At 44.8% G+C, this 17,309-nt stretch overlaps 1 protein-coding gene across 25 annotated transcripts; it reads right to left on the reverse strand.

The window, feature by feature from the left end:
- Window positions 1-458: 458 nt before the first annotated feature.
- sh3bgr (SH3 domain binding glutamate-rich protein) lies at window positions 459-17,046 on the reverse strand. 25 transcript variants are annotated; one of them, XM_035386054.1, is made up of 16 exons: window positions 16,835-17,046; window positions 15,042-15,227; window positions 12,612-12,692; window positions 11,455-11,526; window positions 9,044-9,205; window positions 8,537-8,566; window positions 8,033-8,074; window positions 7,147-7,173; window positions 6,468-6,491; window positions 5,192-5,218; window positions 4,305-4,331; window positions 3,632-3,655; window positions 3,305-3,331; window positions 2,156-2,185; window positions 1,608-1,665; window positions 459-590 (listed from the first exon to the last, which is right to left on the reverse strand). In XM_035386054.1, the coding sequence occupies exons 1-15, from the start codon at window positions 16,877-16,879 to the stop codon at window positions 1,648-1,650; spliced, it is 822 nt and encodes a 273-aa protein (XP_035241945.1). In that variant the 5' UTR covers window positions 16,880-17,046; the 3' UTR covers window positions 459-590; window positions 1,608-1,647. The 25 variants fall into 25 exon arrangements, with proteins under 25 accessions (XP_035241945.1, XP_035241944.1, XP_035241946.1 ...); XM_035386053.1 differs by having other exon boundaries at window positions 9,044-9,208; window positions 16,835-17,040; XM_035386055.1 differs by lacking the exon at window positions 5,192-5,218 and having other exon boundaries at window positions 9,044-9,208; window positions 16,835-17,038.
- Window positions 17,047-17,309: the final 263 nt, after the last annotated feature.

The following is a 17,309-nucleotide window of genomic DNA, read 5'->3' on the forward strand; positions in this document are numbered from 1 at the left end:
ATTGACATTCACATGTTTTCGAACTGTTATGGGCTCCTTAAAGCGTCTTTCCAACAGTGTGTTTCCAGTGAGTTGCGTTACGTGAACAAATTTAGTTTGTGTTAATTAAATTTGTCATTTTAAATCAAGCTCTGGGTGTCTCTAAAGCAATGGCTAGTATCTACAAAATCTTTGCGGTACATTGTGAAAGACATATTAAATGCACATCAAAGTGTATGTATATTCAAGCATGTATCTGTTCAACTGTTTTCACTTCAGGTCTTAAATTGTTTTTAAAAATTCTAGAAAAGACACTTTAAGCAGTGGTTAACACTTCCCTATGATTCTATATTAACAGTTACGAAAAAAAACACACATCCTCTACTCCTCTACAGAGTAAAAAATAAAAGTCAGATAATTGCTGAATTGAGGGGAGCCCCCTGGTGGCAGGGAGGCAGAGGTGCAGAGAGACGATGCGTTTGGCAGGGGGCACACTGTTCAGCCAGATGGTGGATGGTTACTAGTGGGCAGTGCCCATGGGCGAGGTCTTGGGGAAGGGTCCGGAAGCACTTCATTGGAGGGGCAGGAGGGGGCGGAGGGGGTTCGCCTAGCTGGAAAACAAAAGACAGCACAATGACTGAGCCTGGCACCGCGCTGAGGTCACAGGTAGAGAAAGGAACACAAGATGGCCCCCCAGCGATCTGTTTTCGGAGTCTCGCTGCACCGCCAGTGCCCACTCGCTGCGTTTCCACGGAGAACAGCCTGATCTGATCCGATTGGCCGCTGATCCAGACCCGAGCGGGACCAGAGGCTCCCCTCCCTCTCCCACCCTTAACTCACAGGCTTGTTCGACACCACAGTCAGCCACGCAGGGCCCAGACACAACTCAGGAAGTGACAGCTCTGAATCAGCTCTTATCCCCTTTCAGTTATCCGAGGGAACGCGCAAGAGAAGACTCGGAAATTCTATACATAACTCAAAATATGAGGCAGTTTAAATGATCATTTCCAATGACAACCCTAATTTATATCTACAGCTATTGATGGGCTAAATGAACAGTGGTGGTATCAACCAATAAGACCAAAACCAACCCTATATCAGATTTCAAATTAAATGCTTACTAAATATTACTCATAATATTTTGTATTAACCTTAATTATATTATTAAACAGCATATTGCAAAAAACAATAGAACTCCCAGGGTCACCTTGACAGAAATAATGTGAAAATGAGGAATATGGGGGATTTTAATCAAGCACCCGTCAACCTTTGTTTGACTGAAAGCAAACCGTGCAGCATATCAATCAGTCGTTTAGGTCTCTGCAAACCAAGCAGGTCTGAATCTCGCAGAGTAAAATACTGTGAGATCCTTCGTACGGATAATAAACATGTTTAAAATTAAAATATAATGCACTATTTTAATACAAAATATAATAAACATGCATGGAATCGCAACCAGCTGATTCACTGTTCAAATGAAATTATGGCTGGTTTTAATATTTACGCCCACACACAAAATTTTCCTTATTAATTAAACTGAATTCAGTACCACTATGATACTCTATAGCTGTATAATCCTGTAGCACCACCTTGTGGTTGTGCAATATAGTGTTAAAAAACACCATTACCTTGAAAGTGTGTGAAGAGGCAAAAATCCTGCCAGGTAGACTACTCATCTTCTTCATCCTGTGGAAATGAAAGAACCAGTTATCACCATATCAATCTCATCAAACAGGTGGAGGAAGAGACATATTAGGATGATGATGAGATGATGTTTTGGTACTCGTAAATATCAAGACATCTCTGCTGAAAAGTGAAGTTCATTCCCAATTTGCAATGCTCCTTTTGAAAATGTTTGTTCCACAAAGGTTACACAAAATTCACACGAAGGAAAAAAACGATAATACCTACTAAAAGCATATGACAACACCTAAGCCAAATTCAAGACTGGAGAAAAAATGTGTTTCATTCAGATCACTGGGATAGGCAGAGCATGCTCGTGGGGATTTAAGGAGGAACGGGGGGGGGGGGGGGACTTTCGGCAGGAGCAGCCAATAAGGAGAATATTCGGCAGGCTAAAGGCCACTTGGATCCCGTGCCCACCAACTGCCGCTTTCCAAACATTCAACCTTCAGGTACACAGGCTAACAACAGGTGGGTGTGATTTGGCGGCTACCTCTGCATCTGCTCCCTCCTCTTCTTCCTCCTAGGAGGAGTTTGAGAGAGAGAAAGAGAGAGAAAGATTGAGAGAGAGAGAGAGAGCGATTTTGGCATCAGAGTCGTAGGCATCAGTGTGAGGGAAAGTGTGGAGTTGGGATGAAATGGGCAGAAATAGAGTAGGGATTAAAATGGGTAGAAACAGAAAGAGCTGCTGCACCAGAAGGCAGAAATGGGGGTGGGGGGGACGGGGACCAGGGTGGGCGGGGGTGCAGTCAGTGTGGAAGGTGTCAAATGGAGGCTCTGCCCTCTCCATTAAACAGACTAACTTCTGTACTGGGGCACACAAGGCCCCCATGTCATTTGGGGGGGGGACAGACCCCAGCAGTGTCAGGGGCCACTATGATCCAAACGCGGCAGGGACAGACCACTAGGGAACACTGGGCCTGGTCCCTCTCCTAGCCCCACCAATTGATCATATTTAGTTTCAAATGGGCCCTTCTGCACTAGAACTACTAAAATGGGCTCTGTACCAACCTACAGAGAGGAGCTCCCTAACGGTGTCACCCCATGGGGCACTTACAGGCCAGGTTCCTCAGCTTAGCTTGTTTGACACAGAGGGATTTTGGGTAATGGCACAACAGGAAGTAAGGACACTCTGGGACACCAAACGATAAGAAACCCAAAACGGGCCCACACTCCCACGGCAGACAGAAGGGGAAAAGAAGTATGCCAACACATGCCATCCCAGCAACCAAAAAAACGTCACTCGGGTGTCAGACATCGGCCCAAAAATCGTTTGTTACTTCCTGCAAACGCGGATAACCAGGAGGCTCCTGTGCTCGTGTTTACAATGACCTCTTACGGTTACGCCACACACAAGTTAGCACATTGCGCCATTCACCATATAAACACACAAGAAAAAACCCTGTTATGCTCGTTTTATAACAACCACATCACAACACCCCACAGGTAGGAGTTACTAGGGGGCTAAAACAGATGGCAGTAAAAAAAAATAAAAAATAAGAACAGATTCACAAATCCACACCACGCCGCTCATGTGGTTTTGATTGGTAAAAACCACATGTTCCCGCCAGGGAACCAGGTACACTCAACCGATCACACCATGCTACGGTTGGCAGGATGGGGAGCTACAAGACCAGTATACCTCAGTTACTGGGGCCTCCTCTTCTTCCTACAGGAGTTGGGAGGATATCAGTGTTTTTGTTCAAACGAACGGTCCGAAAAAAGGAACGACAGGAACACAACGCTCGTTTCAGACTGCACGCCTACCAGGTTACGATGCAGCACGAGATGGAGGGGCGGGTTAAGGGGTTTGCACTTTTGTGAAGGGTCATGCACTAGACCACTAGAAAACTACATGGGTGGGATGGGGTGGGGGGGTACGAGTCATGCGGTCCAGAAAAGAGGGGGCGTTAGGCTGAAATGGACACAGGACGTCGCCAATGGCGGCCACACTAAAACAGGAAGCTACCTCACTCTGCGGCTCCTCTGGCTCCTGGGACAGGGGAGAGAATGAGCACAGATCACCATGGAGACCAGGTGGTGAAATGGGGGTGGGGGAGTTGGAATAATGCAGAGCAAAACAAAGTGCAAAGCACAACAGTTCCAGTAAGATCCATCCAATACCTGCACATCCATGTTCATTTTCATAACACCCAACTGTAGGGGCAACAATCAGTGTGGTTCAGGCACAAACAGTGCCTTCCTCTGAGGTTTGAACCCGCATCTCGGCTGACAGATCTGTGCCCCGCCCCCCAATGACATCACGCCAGCATGTGTGGGTTGACCGCTGCGGCTGGAGGACTGATTCCTGATCAGGCGTTTTGGTTGGCCACCCAGTGCGCGGCGTACCCTTTTGGGCGTAGCCCCGAGACGCTCGGCAGAGAGCCGGTGCAGTGAAACGAGGACACCCCGTGCCAGTGGGGCGGGACTCGAACGGGTTCACGTGGGGCCACGCCCACATCACCTGCACCAGGTAACACTGAGCCGTAATGTCTGACCCGCCGTAAAAAAAAAAAACGCAATGACTGGAGGAGGGGGCAGAGAAACAGAGAGAGAGAGAGAAGGGCTGTGGAGACGGAGGAAAAAGAAGGGGGGATAGAGAAGCAGGAAGGACAGAAAAGTAAACAAGAGGATCTATCTACCTCAAGCTCTCGCAGTTCTTCTTCGTCCTGGAAAGAAGAACAGAGTCAAAAGCAGCGGGCGAAGCGGAGGGGCAGGAGGAGCATATATTTGGGGAATGTCGCATTTGGGGAAGTTGCGTTTGGGGAACGTCGTTTTGGGGGAAAGTCGCATTTGGGGGAAAGTCGCATTTGGGGAAAGTCGCGTTTGGGGAATGTTGTATTGGGGAAAACTGCATTTGGGGCAGGTTGTGTTTGGGGCAGGTTGTGTTTGGGGAAGGTCGTGTTCGGGGAATGTCGCGTTTCAGGAAAGCTGCGTTTGGGGAAAGTTGCATTTGGGGAATGTTACGTTCGGGTAAAGTCATATTTCAGGGAAAGTCGCGTTAGGGGGAGAGTCTCGTTTGGGGAATGTCGCATTTGGGGAAAGTCACGTTGGGGGAAAACTGCGTTTGATGAATGTTGCGTTTGGGGAAAGCTGCGTTTGATGAATCTTACGTTTGGGGAAAGTCGCGTTTGGGGAATGTTACATTCGGAGAAAGTTGCGTTTGGGGAAAGTCACGTTTGGGGAATGTTACATTCGGGGAAAGTTATGTTTGGGGAATTTTGCGCATGGAAAAAGTTGCGTTTGGGGAAAGTTGAGAGTTTAAGGAAGGGAGGCAAGTGCAGAGGGAAATGGAAGAAGAAAGTTAAAAAGGAAAGAGAGATGGAGTGAGTATGGGCTGGAGGAAGGAAAGACCGCGTGCAGTCCAGGCCCTCTGGGTACAGAGACACAGAGTCCTTCCCAGAAACCACTGCAAAAACACACAGCGGCTAGGAGAAAATCAGAGATGGAGGGGTAAGATCACTGAAATCACTGTGTGAATTCACTGAAATCACAAGGTGAGTTCACAGAATTCACACAGCGAGGTTACCTCAGAGATTATCAAATCCTCTTCCTCCTGGAAAAACCACATAAAGAGACGTATGCTGAGGGCGAGGTCCTTCTCAGCTTACAAGTCTCAAGCAAACACGCCTCCAGGTCACTCAGTTTTAATTAGTGTTTATGCCACCTATTTTCGGAGATACCAGGCCCCATTCATAAAGCTTTGGAGCCTCCGTCAGCAAGCCCCCTGTCCCAGAGGGACTGTGGCAACAGGAGGAAATCCTCACCTGCCGCCAAAACTACGATCTCTCTTTACAGAAGCAGGTAGCAAAACACACGTGACCTGAATGTGTGTTTAGCAGACCTGGGTCACATACGCATTTGTTTTGGATTCAAATAATTTTCTGTGCTCTATTGATCTTGCCTGGTGTAATTGAGCCTGCCAATATGAACAGAAGGCAGCGTTGGCACTTTTTGAGAGTATTTCATCGGTTCCAATACACCAGAAATCGTAGAAAAGTATTTGAATCCAAAACAAATACATATTTGACCCAGGTCTGGTGTTTAGGAATAACCATAAAACATTAGTACAAGCACACAAAGAGTAAATGCTTTTCATAATCTCTCCCCGCATCACTCAGAAGAAATGCATCGGTTTTCATGAATTCACCACGTCAAATGCAAGACCACACAAAATGTCAAAGCAAATAGACAAATTTTTCCCACATCTTTCCATTTTGTTATGTTCAAGTATTCGATTTTCCCAACAAACAAAAAAAACAGCATCACTCACAAAAACCTTACAGGAAACAGAAGTAGAGAAATCACAATGCAAGTCACACATTCACAAACAGTTGCTTCCATAAATGAACACAATAAATACATTTTTCATTTTCATCTTAAATCCACTCGCATCACTGCACCAAGAGCCCTCAACCCCGGTCCTGGAGAGCCACAAGGTACGCTGGATTTTTGTTTTTCACCTTGAAACTGGCAACCAATTCAGCCAAGGAACCAAGTGAGGTAATGAGCTAATTAAGTGCCAAGTAAGGACATAAAGCAGCAGGCCTTGCAGCTCTGAGGGGGGAGAGAGTTTGGGGAACCCTTCTCAAAACTGCAAACCTGGGACAAAGAGGGGGCGGGGGGGAAGGGGGGGGTTAGTGCAGGAAACATTCCTCATTCTCTGAGGACACCTGACACAAGCATGACATACGAGGGGGTTGGGGGGTGCAGGCAGGCTTCTCAACCAGGCACTTTCACACAAAGAGAAAGAATGAAGAGTGGTCCACAGCAGCATGAAAACAAACCATTTAAACTGGGTATACCTCAGAACCGGCCTGATCCTCCTCCTAAAACAGCGAAATCAACGATCAGCTGCAGCTCTTATTGCACAGTTTAACTTGTTTAACTTTAACAGTTTGAATTTATACCTGAAGTCCAATCATTCAAATACTATTTCTGCATTATGTATTTTTGAATTCATTCACATAACTCTTACCTCACACATTCCGCATTCTACTGAGTCAGCTGTATTTATATTTACAGTATGTTGTGTATGTTGCTCAATCACAACCACCCCTGGGATCTGAACCCATAACCTGTCTAGCTCATTTTTTTTTATTCCAAATCATTCTAGTCTGATTTGTCCTTTTATTTATTTGAAACTGGCCTCCCATATTTTAAATGGCGAGTCATATTTTAAATTTAAGGATGAGGATCCTCCTGAAAGCTTGTAGTCAGCTATCAGTTTACTTCACTCTACAAATGACTGGCTGAACAGCAGTTTCAGCTGGTACAAGCAGACTGCAGGTGCCCAGTTCACCAGAGGAGGCGCTGTTGGGTGACGCACAGGGAGTACTTCTGCTTCCCATGGCAACAGAAGGCTGGTGCTACAGCCAGATACAGCACTCCAGAGACCCTGCTATATGCTTGTTTTTCCTCAATCTGATATTGTTGTGTATCTAAACCCCTGTAAGACACAAATCATAATTAAAATCAATCTACCTCAGAAACTGGCTGCTCATCTTCCTCCTAAAACAACAGATATCAACGATTAGTATGTTGTCTTCTGTCAAATGTGCAGCGAATTGATGCATTCTGGAAAAGGAGATCTCCTTCAACTTCTTGACAGACATTTTTGATATTACCTTAATGATGTTTTATAGAAAGTTTTACAGAACTAAATGCATTACAATATTTCAATCATGTCATACATATAGTGATATATTTATGAATAAATATATTCATTATTTATATTTACTGTTTTTACATTTTACTAAGCCTCAAACCCCAACATAAAAGTGCGGAACTACATAGTTTATTTTCTTTGTCCTCCATCACAACGTTTTTGAATTGAACAGATTAACCCTGCTTACTGTTAAACAGACCTAGACATTTTATTCTTCTTCTTATTACTATTATTATTATTATCATTTAAAATGAACAGATTAACCCTGCTCACTGTTAAACAGAACTGAACATTTTCATCTTCTTATTCTTCTTATTGTTATTATTATTATTATTATTACTATTATTATTATCCCTTTATCCTTTATATTTGATTGGCAATAATCAGCCTCTGTTGCTCCTGTTATACTTGTGGATTCCACTGTAGTGTCCTGAGGGGCAGTAAAGGCATTAGCGATTAGTAACAGTTCAGCCCCTGACTGTGCAGTATGCACAGGGGGGAGGAGCATGCATAGCACAGGGCTATAGCAGCGAGGTGCATTCAGCGAGGGGGGGGGGGGGGAGCATGGGATTTATGATCATGTTTACCTATGTTTACCAGGGGGGTGGGGGGTGGGGGGTGGGGGGCAGTCGGGATAGTCGAACACGTGGTTGTCGCCAGAGGTGAAATGGCGGGTAAAGAAATTGCAGCACAGCACTCTACCTGGGCCTCTTGCTCTTCTACATCCTCCTCTTCCTCTCCTTCCTGTCCAGGATGGAAAAAAACTATTAGAAATGCAGGTGTAACTCATTTAATCTTCATGAACACTAATTATGTTATGATACTATGAATAATAGTAATAATTATTATTGCAATTGTAGTACTATTAGGATTACTATGGTGTAATGATTTTTATTATTTTTTTTTAGTATTTTAACTGCGTTTAAGTAAAACAAGTTAAATATTATGCTTGTGTGTTTAACTTAGGCACAATTAGCATTTAATGAGCACATTAGCTCATCATCCTCCTGAATGTTTTTAAATTTGACATCAAATTTCAGTATTTCAAATGTGTTTAATATTATTCCTGTGTGTTTAATATGTGAATAAGTTGCATTGAAATGACAGCTATATTGACTACTGAGTAGTTTGCATGAAGACCCCATGTGCTGGAGGGATCCAGGAATGGAAGGCAAAGGGTGGCATTACTGAAGACAACTGCCTTACCTCTCCTTCTTCCTCGCTAGCTTCCTTCCTCTGCAAAAGACAAGACAAACGGTCAGGGCCGAAACCAGGCTTTGCACATGAAATATTCACAGGGCGCAAGACAAACATCTTCTCACACAGGTGACCAAAACCATGAAAGGAAGCAACATCACCAACAGGTCAGCCAAGTTCAGTCACAATCTATCTGGATGACCTCACCAAAAGAAAAAAGAAAAAACAGTGGTACAACATAGGAATACAGAACGCAATGTCAACACACTGACCAAAAGGAAACTATGGTTTCATGACCAGGGCATGCTGGTGGCCCAAATAACTGCATGTTCAAATGGACATGACCAGGGCTGCGTGGTGTTAGTCACAGGAGATGGAGACAGCCATGTTTTTTTAGGGAAATAATGTTGAGGAGGAGGAGGATGAGGAGGAGGAGGGAGGCGGCACATTAAAGGGATGAAGGACATGGTTGCAAGTGGACACGGATTTCAAACGCATCCATTGGGGCGGAATTACAGTCTCCTCTTCGGCTTCCTCTGCGTCTTCCTCCAACTCTGCGCCGTCCGCCAACTCCGCGTCTTCCTCCTCCTCTCCCGCCACCTCCTCCCCTCCTTCCTCCGCGGCTTCCTCTCCAGCTAGCTCCTCAGACTCGCCATTCTCCACCCCGTTACACTCCTCCTGCTTCGGGAGGAAAATGGCTGCTTTCAAAGCGATAGAAATGCAGCCGCACGCTCATCGCCACATTGCACACGAAGGAGGACGAAAGCCATCACCTCAGCTGGCCCTCAAGCACCATGGAGCATTCAGCTTCCACTCAACAAACACGTGTGGACAGAGAAAATCCCACACGGGGCCCTTTTAACATCCAATAAACCGGCTGCGGTCACTGTGACCGCAAAGACATGGCGAGAGGCCAAACCGATCTCTGACCGGTTCATCTGCTAAAGGCTGTTTGCCAACGACCGGCAGGTTCCACGTGCAGAACTGGGGGGGGACACTGCCCCGGGCCATATGGGCTACACTGGCTAGTGCAGCGGACCGGGCCCCATTCCCAAAGCGGGCCCTCTGGGTGCCTGCAGACTGCGCTGTCTGCCTTGGGCTCGGCCAAAGCCATAAATACACGCATGGACAGGAATGCGGAGATCTTTTCCCATATATTTTCAAAACACAGAAAAGCCTTTGGTTCTCAAGACCGCTCCCGCATGAGCACGTGGTCTCAAAGGTCATTAGAGGTGACAGGGCCGGGTGCTCCACGCATAATCATATCCAGAAATTTGCCAGTGGTTTCTGGGTAAGGTCTTAGGTCTCCAGCATTGCTACTGCTGATTCCAGGACTGCTGTCAGCGACAGCTGCTTTAGCGGGTGACTTTTGTTAATAAGGTCACTGCAGCAAGAAGACACAAAATAGTTTTGTGTTATAAATTTGCAGAGTCAATTAAAACATAAAGAGTAGGCATGTAGGCAACTGATGTTTTTTTGGACGCAGACTACTGGTCAATTTTCAACACTTATACAGTAGCTTTGATGCTTGCAAGCTAGTTTAGGTGTGCATCAGCACAGGGTAATACAGTGCTCGAGACATTTTTCACACTATATCATGACAGCCGTCAATCAGCTAGCACTGCTGTTGTGGTGTCACAAAAGGTGCATTAAATTTATCTTTCGCAATATTTATCTGCAGGCAGGCAATAATGCTCTGAAAGACTGACTGACAGTCGGAAAGTGAAGTGATTAAAAAAAATCATTTCAGATTTATTATGAATACCCCGACATCCCTCCATTTACACCAGTGGGGGTATGCATACCCCACGTTGGGACTTATTGCACTAAAGTAATGAGAGGAACCTGGAGTTATCACCATTTGACAACCATGCACTGAAAAACGGACTAACCAACAGCTTGTTTCTTTAACAAAGTTAAAAAACTGAAAATAAACAGAGCGGGATGCAATGGATTTGTGCTTCTGAAAAGTCACGGGTCGAGCAGAAGTCACCTACGCGCCCCTTACAGGTGCGCGTGGAATTGAATGTGGCGTTCCCTGCGTTCACGTACAGTTTTAGCAACCAGCCCGCAGGTTTAAAAACGAGGATTGCCACACAGGCCCACGCCATGTGATCTGAAGCATGTAACCGAGGAAACAGGTGCCGGACGGTTCGGCCAAATAAACTCTCGGCCAACCCATAATGACCTTCGAGCAACTCCGGCGGGACGGGAGACGAGACGTCTTTTGGAACGGCCCTGAAAATGGCACAGGAGCACCAGGGCCAAAATGGCCGCCGCGTTTTGGCAGTGATAATACGTCCTGGCGTCAATATCGGCTTTAACTGACGCTGAACATTCGATCTCAATCGGAACGCCTCAGTGAAAGACAGCACTGTGCATTTCCACAATCTGCATCATTTTCCCCCTTCCCCCACTGTTTATTTTTTTTAACTTAGCAGCTGTAAAAAAGATTCACTGTTCCATCAGTCAACTTTGCTGCAAAATACATTTAGCCATACAACAGGAAGAGCTATACACCACAAGGTCAATGCACAGTTTGAAACTGTAAAAAAAACGACATGCTTTATTCAAATTTAAAAAACCAAAAAAAAAATACTTACCCCTGGATGTGACAATAAATAAAAAAGCATAATGAAATACACACTCATCAAGGCATGTGCATGTCCGTGTTATGGGAAGACAACACTGGAATTCACAAATTCACGCTGAACCAGAAAAGACCAAGCAAATAGTCACAGAGAAACCAAACCAGATGGGAAAAGTCCATGCGATGGAAAGGGTGTTAGTAAACCTTCTGAAACACGGGCGACTGTGCACCGCTCAGGGAACATGGCAGGGAGGGACGCAACAGGAGAGATGGAAAAAATGAAACGGAGAGGAAAAGAGAGGGAGAATATGAGAGGACGTTAGAAGGGGGATATTACTGGCGTGTCCTCCGGCTCCTGGTCTGGATCCGTCCCATTCTGAAGGGGGACCTGTTCGGCCTGCAGGGCCTCCTGCACCGAGAGAATCAGCAACTTTAACTTCCACTGCCCGACAGGCGCCGGACCAGGCAGCAGACGCGCCCAGGGCGAACTCAGAGACATCGCCCGCGGCGGCCTCCGCTCGTCTCCACGGAAACTCCACAATTCAGGGCAGCTTCATTACCCCTGTACACTACTCACATATGATGTCCGTTTCCCCTAAAGATGAGGCTCTGCAATAGTTTCATATATTTTTACTATTATTTACTATAATTTTTGTATTTTTACTCTCTGCAGCTGAGGCATTCTGTGCATTCTGTCAATGCACATACCTGCAACCTAGCATTTATATTACCCACAGGCCACACACAGTACTACAGGAGAGCCAGAGACTAATTTACATCCTACAGGCCACACACAGCACTACAGGACAGCCAGCGACTATTTTACACTCGACAGGCCACACAGTGTAACAGGAGAGATTGCACCAATCAAAGAAGAGGCATCTCTCTAACTGACAAAAACTGATGTTGTGTGGGTCCCGGACACATCAGAGGGAGGAGCTAAAAGTAGCAGTCAACAGCAGAACCCGGCCAATCACAGACCAGCCTACCTGGAGGTAGACAGCTAACTGCATCAGGCCACTGTGGACTCCTGGCCACAGGTGGCTAGTATCCTAGCCAAAACTGGAACCTTGTGACTTCAGGGCCCAGTCTGAGCGTGCGGCCAGAGGATTTACTAAAACTGAGCCAATCGAGAGCATCGTCTGATGCCTAGTCTTGATGACTTCAGGCAATCAATGTCAAAACTAATATACAGTTAAAACACTGTTAATATCCACTGATATTTAGCATCTACAATTACACAAGACAAACACCAAGGCTGGTGTGGTATTATACATCCTAAACATGTTATTTACACATTTCCCAATGACAAAACATGTGGCATTAACTCTATGTGAGTGGATATTTTGTGTGTGTGTTGGTTTGCATTTCCTTTGTTTGAATTTTTACCTTGCTTTTTGTTTTTGCTACTTTGCTTTTTGTCTTTGGGAATTTTCAGACTGCATGGCAAAAACATAAACCTTTGTGAAGAAAAGGGCAAATAGAAGAACTAACCTTTGACCCAGGTGGAGGTGGCAGACCCAGGAAGGCATAGACCTGATTGTCCTCCTTGGCATCAAAGAATGTTTCGTAGTCCTGTAATTTAAAAACAAGAGGATTATATAGGACAATACACTGTGTCATTCTATTCTTTGTCATCTGTTCAAGGTGTAGTCTTCACTCAAGACCACACCAAGGCCTCCATTGTACAGAAAAATACAACTCTACCATCCCATAAGGCCATCTAAAACTGCCTACGCTAAATGTATAAAATACATCCAAACCATAGGTTGAAAATTGTTCTGACTGCGCTCAGTAAACATGGAAACACTTGCCTAATATGGATAAAAATGGACTTAACGTTTATCCGTCACCAAGCCCAATTAAACCCAAGGGTTTATTTTACAGTAACAAATGCTTAGTTTTCCTCTGCTTTACTTGGCAGGCTGACAGAATTTAAATTCAGAAATTGCTTCAAACTGCAACTGCTGGACCGCAACACAAACTGTAATTGCTGGACCGCAACACAAACTGTAACTGCTGGACCGCAACACAAACTGCAACCGTGAGGATTTTCTGTTCATTTAATGCATACATGCATTCTGTACAGTTCTGTTTTGTACAGATAATATTGTTCTTGCCTCAGCAGTATTTCCCCCTTCCTGATTTCCTCTATTATCGCATCTCTGTCACACTGTGTGGCTTTAGATCTTTAGACAAAATATAATATTAGACAAAGGGAACCCGAGTAATTAAAATTTTAAATTATTATTTTGTTTATTTAATGCAAAAAGTGATCAAACACCCATATCACTCATGTGAAAAAGTAACTGACCCCTTCGACTGAACTGGTTGCACCACCTTTAGCAGCAGTAACTCCAACCAAAGGCTTCCTGTAATTTGATAACAATCTTTCTCAGTAGAGGAATTTTAGCTCACTCTTTTTTTGCAGAACTGCTTTAATTCAGACAAATTGGTAGGTTTTCGAGCATGAACTGTTCGTGTCTGGTCCTGCCACAGCATCTCTACTGGGCTCAAGTCAAGACCTTGACAAAGCCACTCCAAAACTTTAATTTTATTTATTTTCAGCCATTCAAATGAGGACCTGCTTTTGTGTATTGGGTCACTGTCCTGCTGCATAACCCAATTATGCTTCAGCTCCAGCTCACGGACAGATGTCCGAACATTCTCCAAAATAATTTTCTGGTACAAAGCTAAATTCATGGATCCTTCATTAATGGTAAGTCATCCAGGTCCTGAGGCAGAAAAGTAGCCCCACACCATCACACTACCACAACGCTTGACTGCTGGTGTGATGTTCTTAAAGTGAAATGCTGTATTTGCTTTACATCAGGCATACATATTTGTACCCATGTTATCCAAAAAGTTACACTTTCGACTCCTTTGTCTTTAGAACATTATTGTAAAAGGCTTGGGGATCATCCAGGTGCATTTTTAAAAAATGTGAGACAAGCATTGACGTTTATCTTACCACTCTCCCATTTTTGCATAGTCTCTTATTGAGGAGTCATGAACACAGACTTTTGCCGAGGCTAAAGAGGCCTGTAGTTCATTGGATATTCTTCTGGGAACTTTTGTGACTTCCTGGATGAGTTGTTGTGCCCTCTGAGAAATTTTGGCAGGTCAGTCACTCCTGGGAAGACTCACCACTGTTCCAAGTGTTCTCCATTTGCAGATAATTGCTCTCACTGTGGTTTGGTGGAGTCCCAGAGCCTTAGAAATGGCTTTGTAACCCTTTCCAGATTGATATAATTCAACAAATTTTTCCCCATCTCCTTTGGAATTTTCTTTAATCGTGGTATAGTTTGCTCGCAGAAACTTTGTGGTGAATACTTCACTCTGATGGTAAGGTTCAATATGAGTGAGGTTTAGGTTCAACTGGGCTGGTTGCAATTAAGCCTGGCTATCAATAAAATTTGGTTAATTTGTTGATTGAGTAACTAGGGGGCAATTACTTTTTCACATGACTGATATGGGCATTTTTTAACTTTTTTCACTAAATAAATGTAATAATACTTTAAAACTCAGTAATGTCCCCTGTTGCCAGCTCGGGAGAGAGAAGGCTACCACAGTCCTCCTCTGAAACACTTGGTGCCCAGCCAGATGCTTCTTTTCACACTGCAGCCGCAAGCCACGCACGTGCAGAGCAGGGGCGGAGGAGACCCAATCACACGCAGACAGAGCTAGCCACGGGCACCCGGACAGCCAGCAAGAGTCGCTCGAGCAATTAACGCTGCCACATCTCTACCGACTGCACCCCACCCGTATCACTGAGCGACGCCAAGCTAGTCACACACCACCGCTCTGGGGCTCCCGGCCACCCCCGACACGGGTCAGATCCGCTCGCTCGCACGCCGGGAGCGTAACTCAAATTTAACAAGTGAAAGAAGCGAAGGGGGCGTTCGCGGCGGCCGCTCTGCTCACACCGCAGTAGCCCTCCTCGTTGAAGATCTGCGGCGGGAGCGGAATGCCGTTGGTGGGCTTCTTCTCGCCGGGCACGTTCTCCCTCATCCACATGCGGTTCTCCTCGCTGCAGGCGATGTCCAGCGGCGTGTACTCGATCTTCAGAGCCTCCAGGAACCCCACCACATCCTGCTGCTTCTTCTTGATCTGGGGGGGTGAGGGGGGGGGGGGGGAGGCAGGAGGGGCACGTGAGAAAGACACTCTATACCAGGGGTCCCCCGACCCTGGTCCCGGAAAGAGCCACACCATCTGCTTTTTTTTGGCTATTCAAAACCACTCATTGAGACCCACGAAACCAGCAAGTGAGTTAGCAAGTGTGATCAACTACTATATCTGAGTAATTAAATGCCCAGTAGCAATTACACCCAAAAGACCCTGAGGACCCTTTCAGTGCGCCAGTCCAATGCTGACCAAACGAAGGCCTTAAGGTCTTCTTTATTTACCCACCTCATCAGCAAGCAGGACTGCCATCTTAAAAAGTTAGTAAAGAGTACTTGTATTTAATCATTTAGAACATCTTTGTTGATTCGGGCATGTTTCAATTAATTGTCCACGCGCTATGTTGGTATAGCTTAAATGAGCATTTTTTCAAAATATACAGCATTGTACATTTGGCATTCACTGAAAATTAACACAAAAACATGCAGGAAGAATGCATGCACGCAAAGAAATAATGAATTAAGCAAAAAAGCAACAGTTAATTAACAAAGTTAATGACAAAGTGTTGTGTCGTTGGTTTGATGAGGCAACCAGCCTTAGAAAACTAGTCCAGTATCAAGTATAGCCTGAAATTTTAATCCGAGTAATGGGTTGCCACGCAGCATTAAGTATACTTGTTTCTGACACTAAAACACTAATCTAGTCACTAATTTTTTAACAAGATGAGTATACACACTGGAGGGTAGTGATCATGTATTTCACCTATAGAATTACAAAACGAGCTAAAATGTATAATATGCATGGCGTACTGCTTTCCTGAAACCCGTTTGTTGACAGCAAGTTGTTCGGAGAAATATAGTAGCATTTGCCAACTTTACACTCTATACGTGTTTTGCGCTGTTAGAACACATGTCACCATCAGCCCGTGTTAACCTCAATTATTACCTGTGATTAGTATTTCGAAATGGTGCAGAGGACGTTTAAAATATTCTGTAGTTATGTCGATCTCCATATAAACTACAGGTTAACCCAAAGAGGTTCTGGAAGGTTCTGCTGGTAAGGTGCCTGCGGCTCCTCAACAGAGTGCTGTCGCAGGTTTGGAATGTGATCTCAACCACGGGCCGGAGAGATATATAAGGAAACTCAAACACAACCCCGCTATGCTAACTCAGCTGGAGTCGTACAAATTACAGTAACCAACGCTGACGACGCATACTATAAATGTTCAAAAACATTATAACTTGTTTAAGAAATGTTGCTACTACAAATATCGAGTCTAATGCTGAACCATTTATTATTGTTTAGAGTTTAACTGTCGCTTAAATAAATAGATCCAGCGTTGAACTTTACTGTTTGTAATTACATTTAAACATCATACATCTATTACAAAGTAGGCCTATTTGAGGGGAAGAGAACAGAGCCCGTTCATTTTGTAGATAGGTAAATCCAGAATTTCACCCGAACGGTGCAGTGTTCTAAGCCAACAACACAGCCTGCAAACAAAAAAGTTAAGATTGGAGGCTAGGTGTAATAGCGACTAACCCAAGCAAAGTTCATTTTATGGGGAAAAAATAACGAATTTTATATTTGCTTACCGCAGTAGATCCAGAGGAAGAAGCTAAATATACTTTAATAACCATTTTCAACTTTGTAAATTTTCTGAATGTGACTGAGGTTCTTAAAGACAGACCGTCTCCCCCGAAGACAACACCGAGTGGGTCTCAGCGGACAGCGACCACACCATGCTGGCTATTTCCATCCAGAAACCTCCACTTCAAAGCGGGATTGGTGGGTTTGTTTTGGGAGTTCGGCAGGGAAAGGGTGATTGGCAACTTCTGCTGTCCGTCGTCCCGGATCAAGCGAAGTTAGTTTGTAGCTCTTGTAAAGTGCTTATATGGACTGAGATGACTGGTCAACAGACAGTCTTCTCCTGGCTACTAAAGAAGATACATGTAGTTTAAGTAGTTAAACGTCTTGCGTTGATTAAAATGAATGCAAGCCAACCAAGACACATCACATACGTGACTACGTTTGACTAACTACTCGAAGTCAAGACGTTTATCGGCGACA

This window comes from Anguilla anguilla, chromosome 12 (genome assembly GCF_013347855.1).
Source record: "Anguilla anguilla isolate fAngAng1 chromosome 12, fAngAng1.pri, whole genome shotgun sequence".
NCBI lineage: Eukaryota > Metazoa > Chordata > Actinopteri > Anguilliformes > Anguillidae > Anguilla > Anguilla anguilla.

Coding starts and splice junctions, on each gene's coding strand:
- sh3bgr (XM_035386053.1), bottom strand. CDS start 16,879: ATGGTTATTAAAGTATATTTAGCTTCTTCCTCTGGATCTACTGCG. Junction 11,527..12,611: donor CACCTCCACCTGGGTCAAAG/GTTAGTTCTTCT, acceptor CTCTCGGTGCAG/GAGGCCCTGCAGGCCGAACA. Junction 4,332..5,191: donor AGGATTTGATAATCTCTGAG/GTAACCTCGCTG, acceptor TCTTCTTTCCAG/GACGAAGAAGAACTGCGAGA.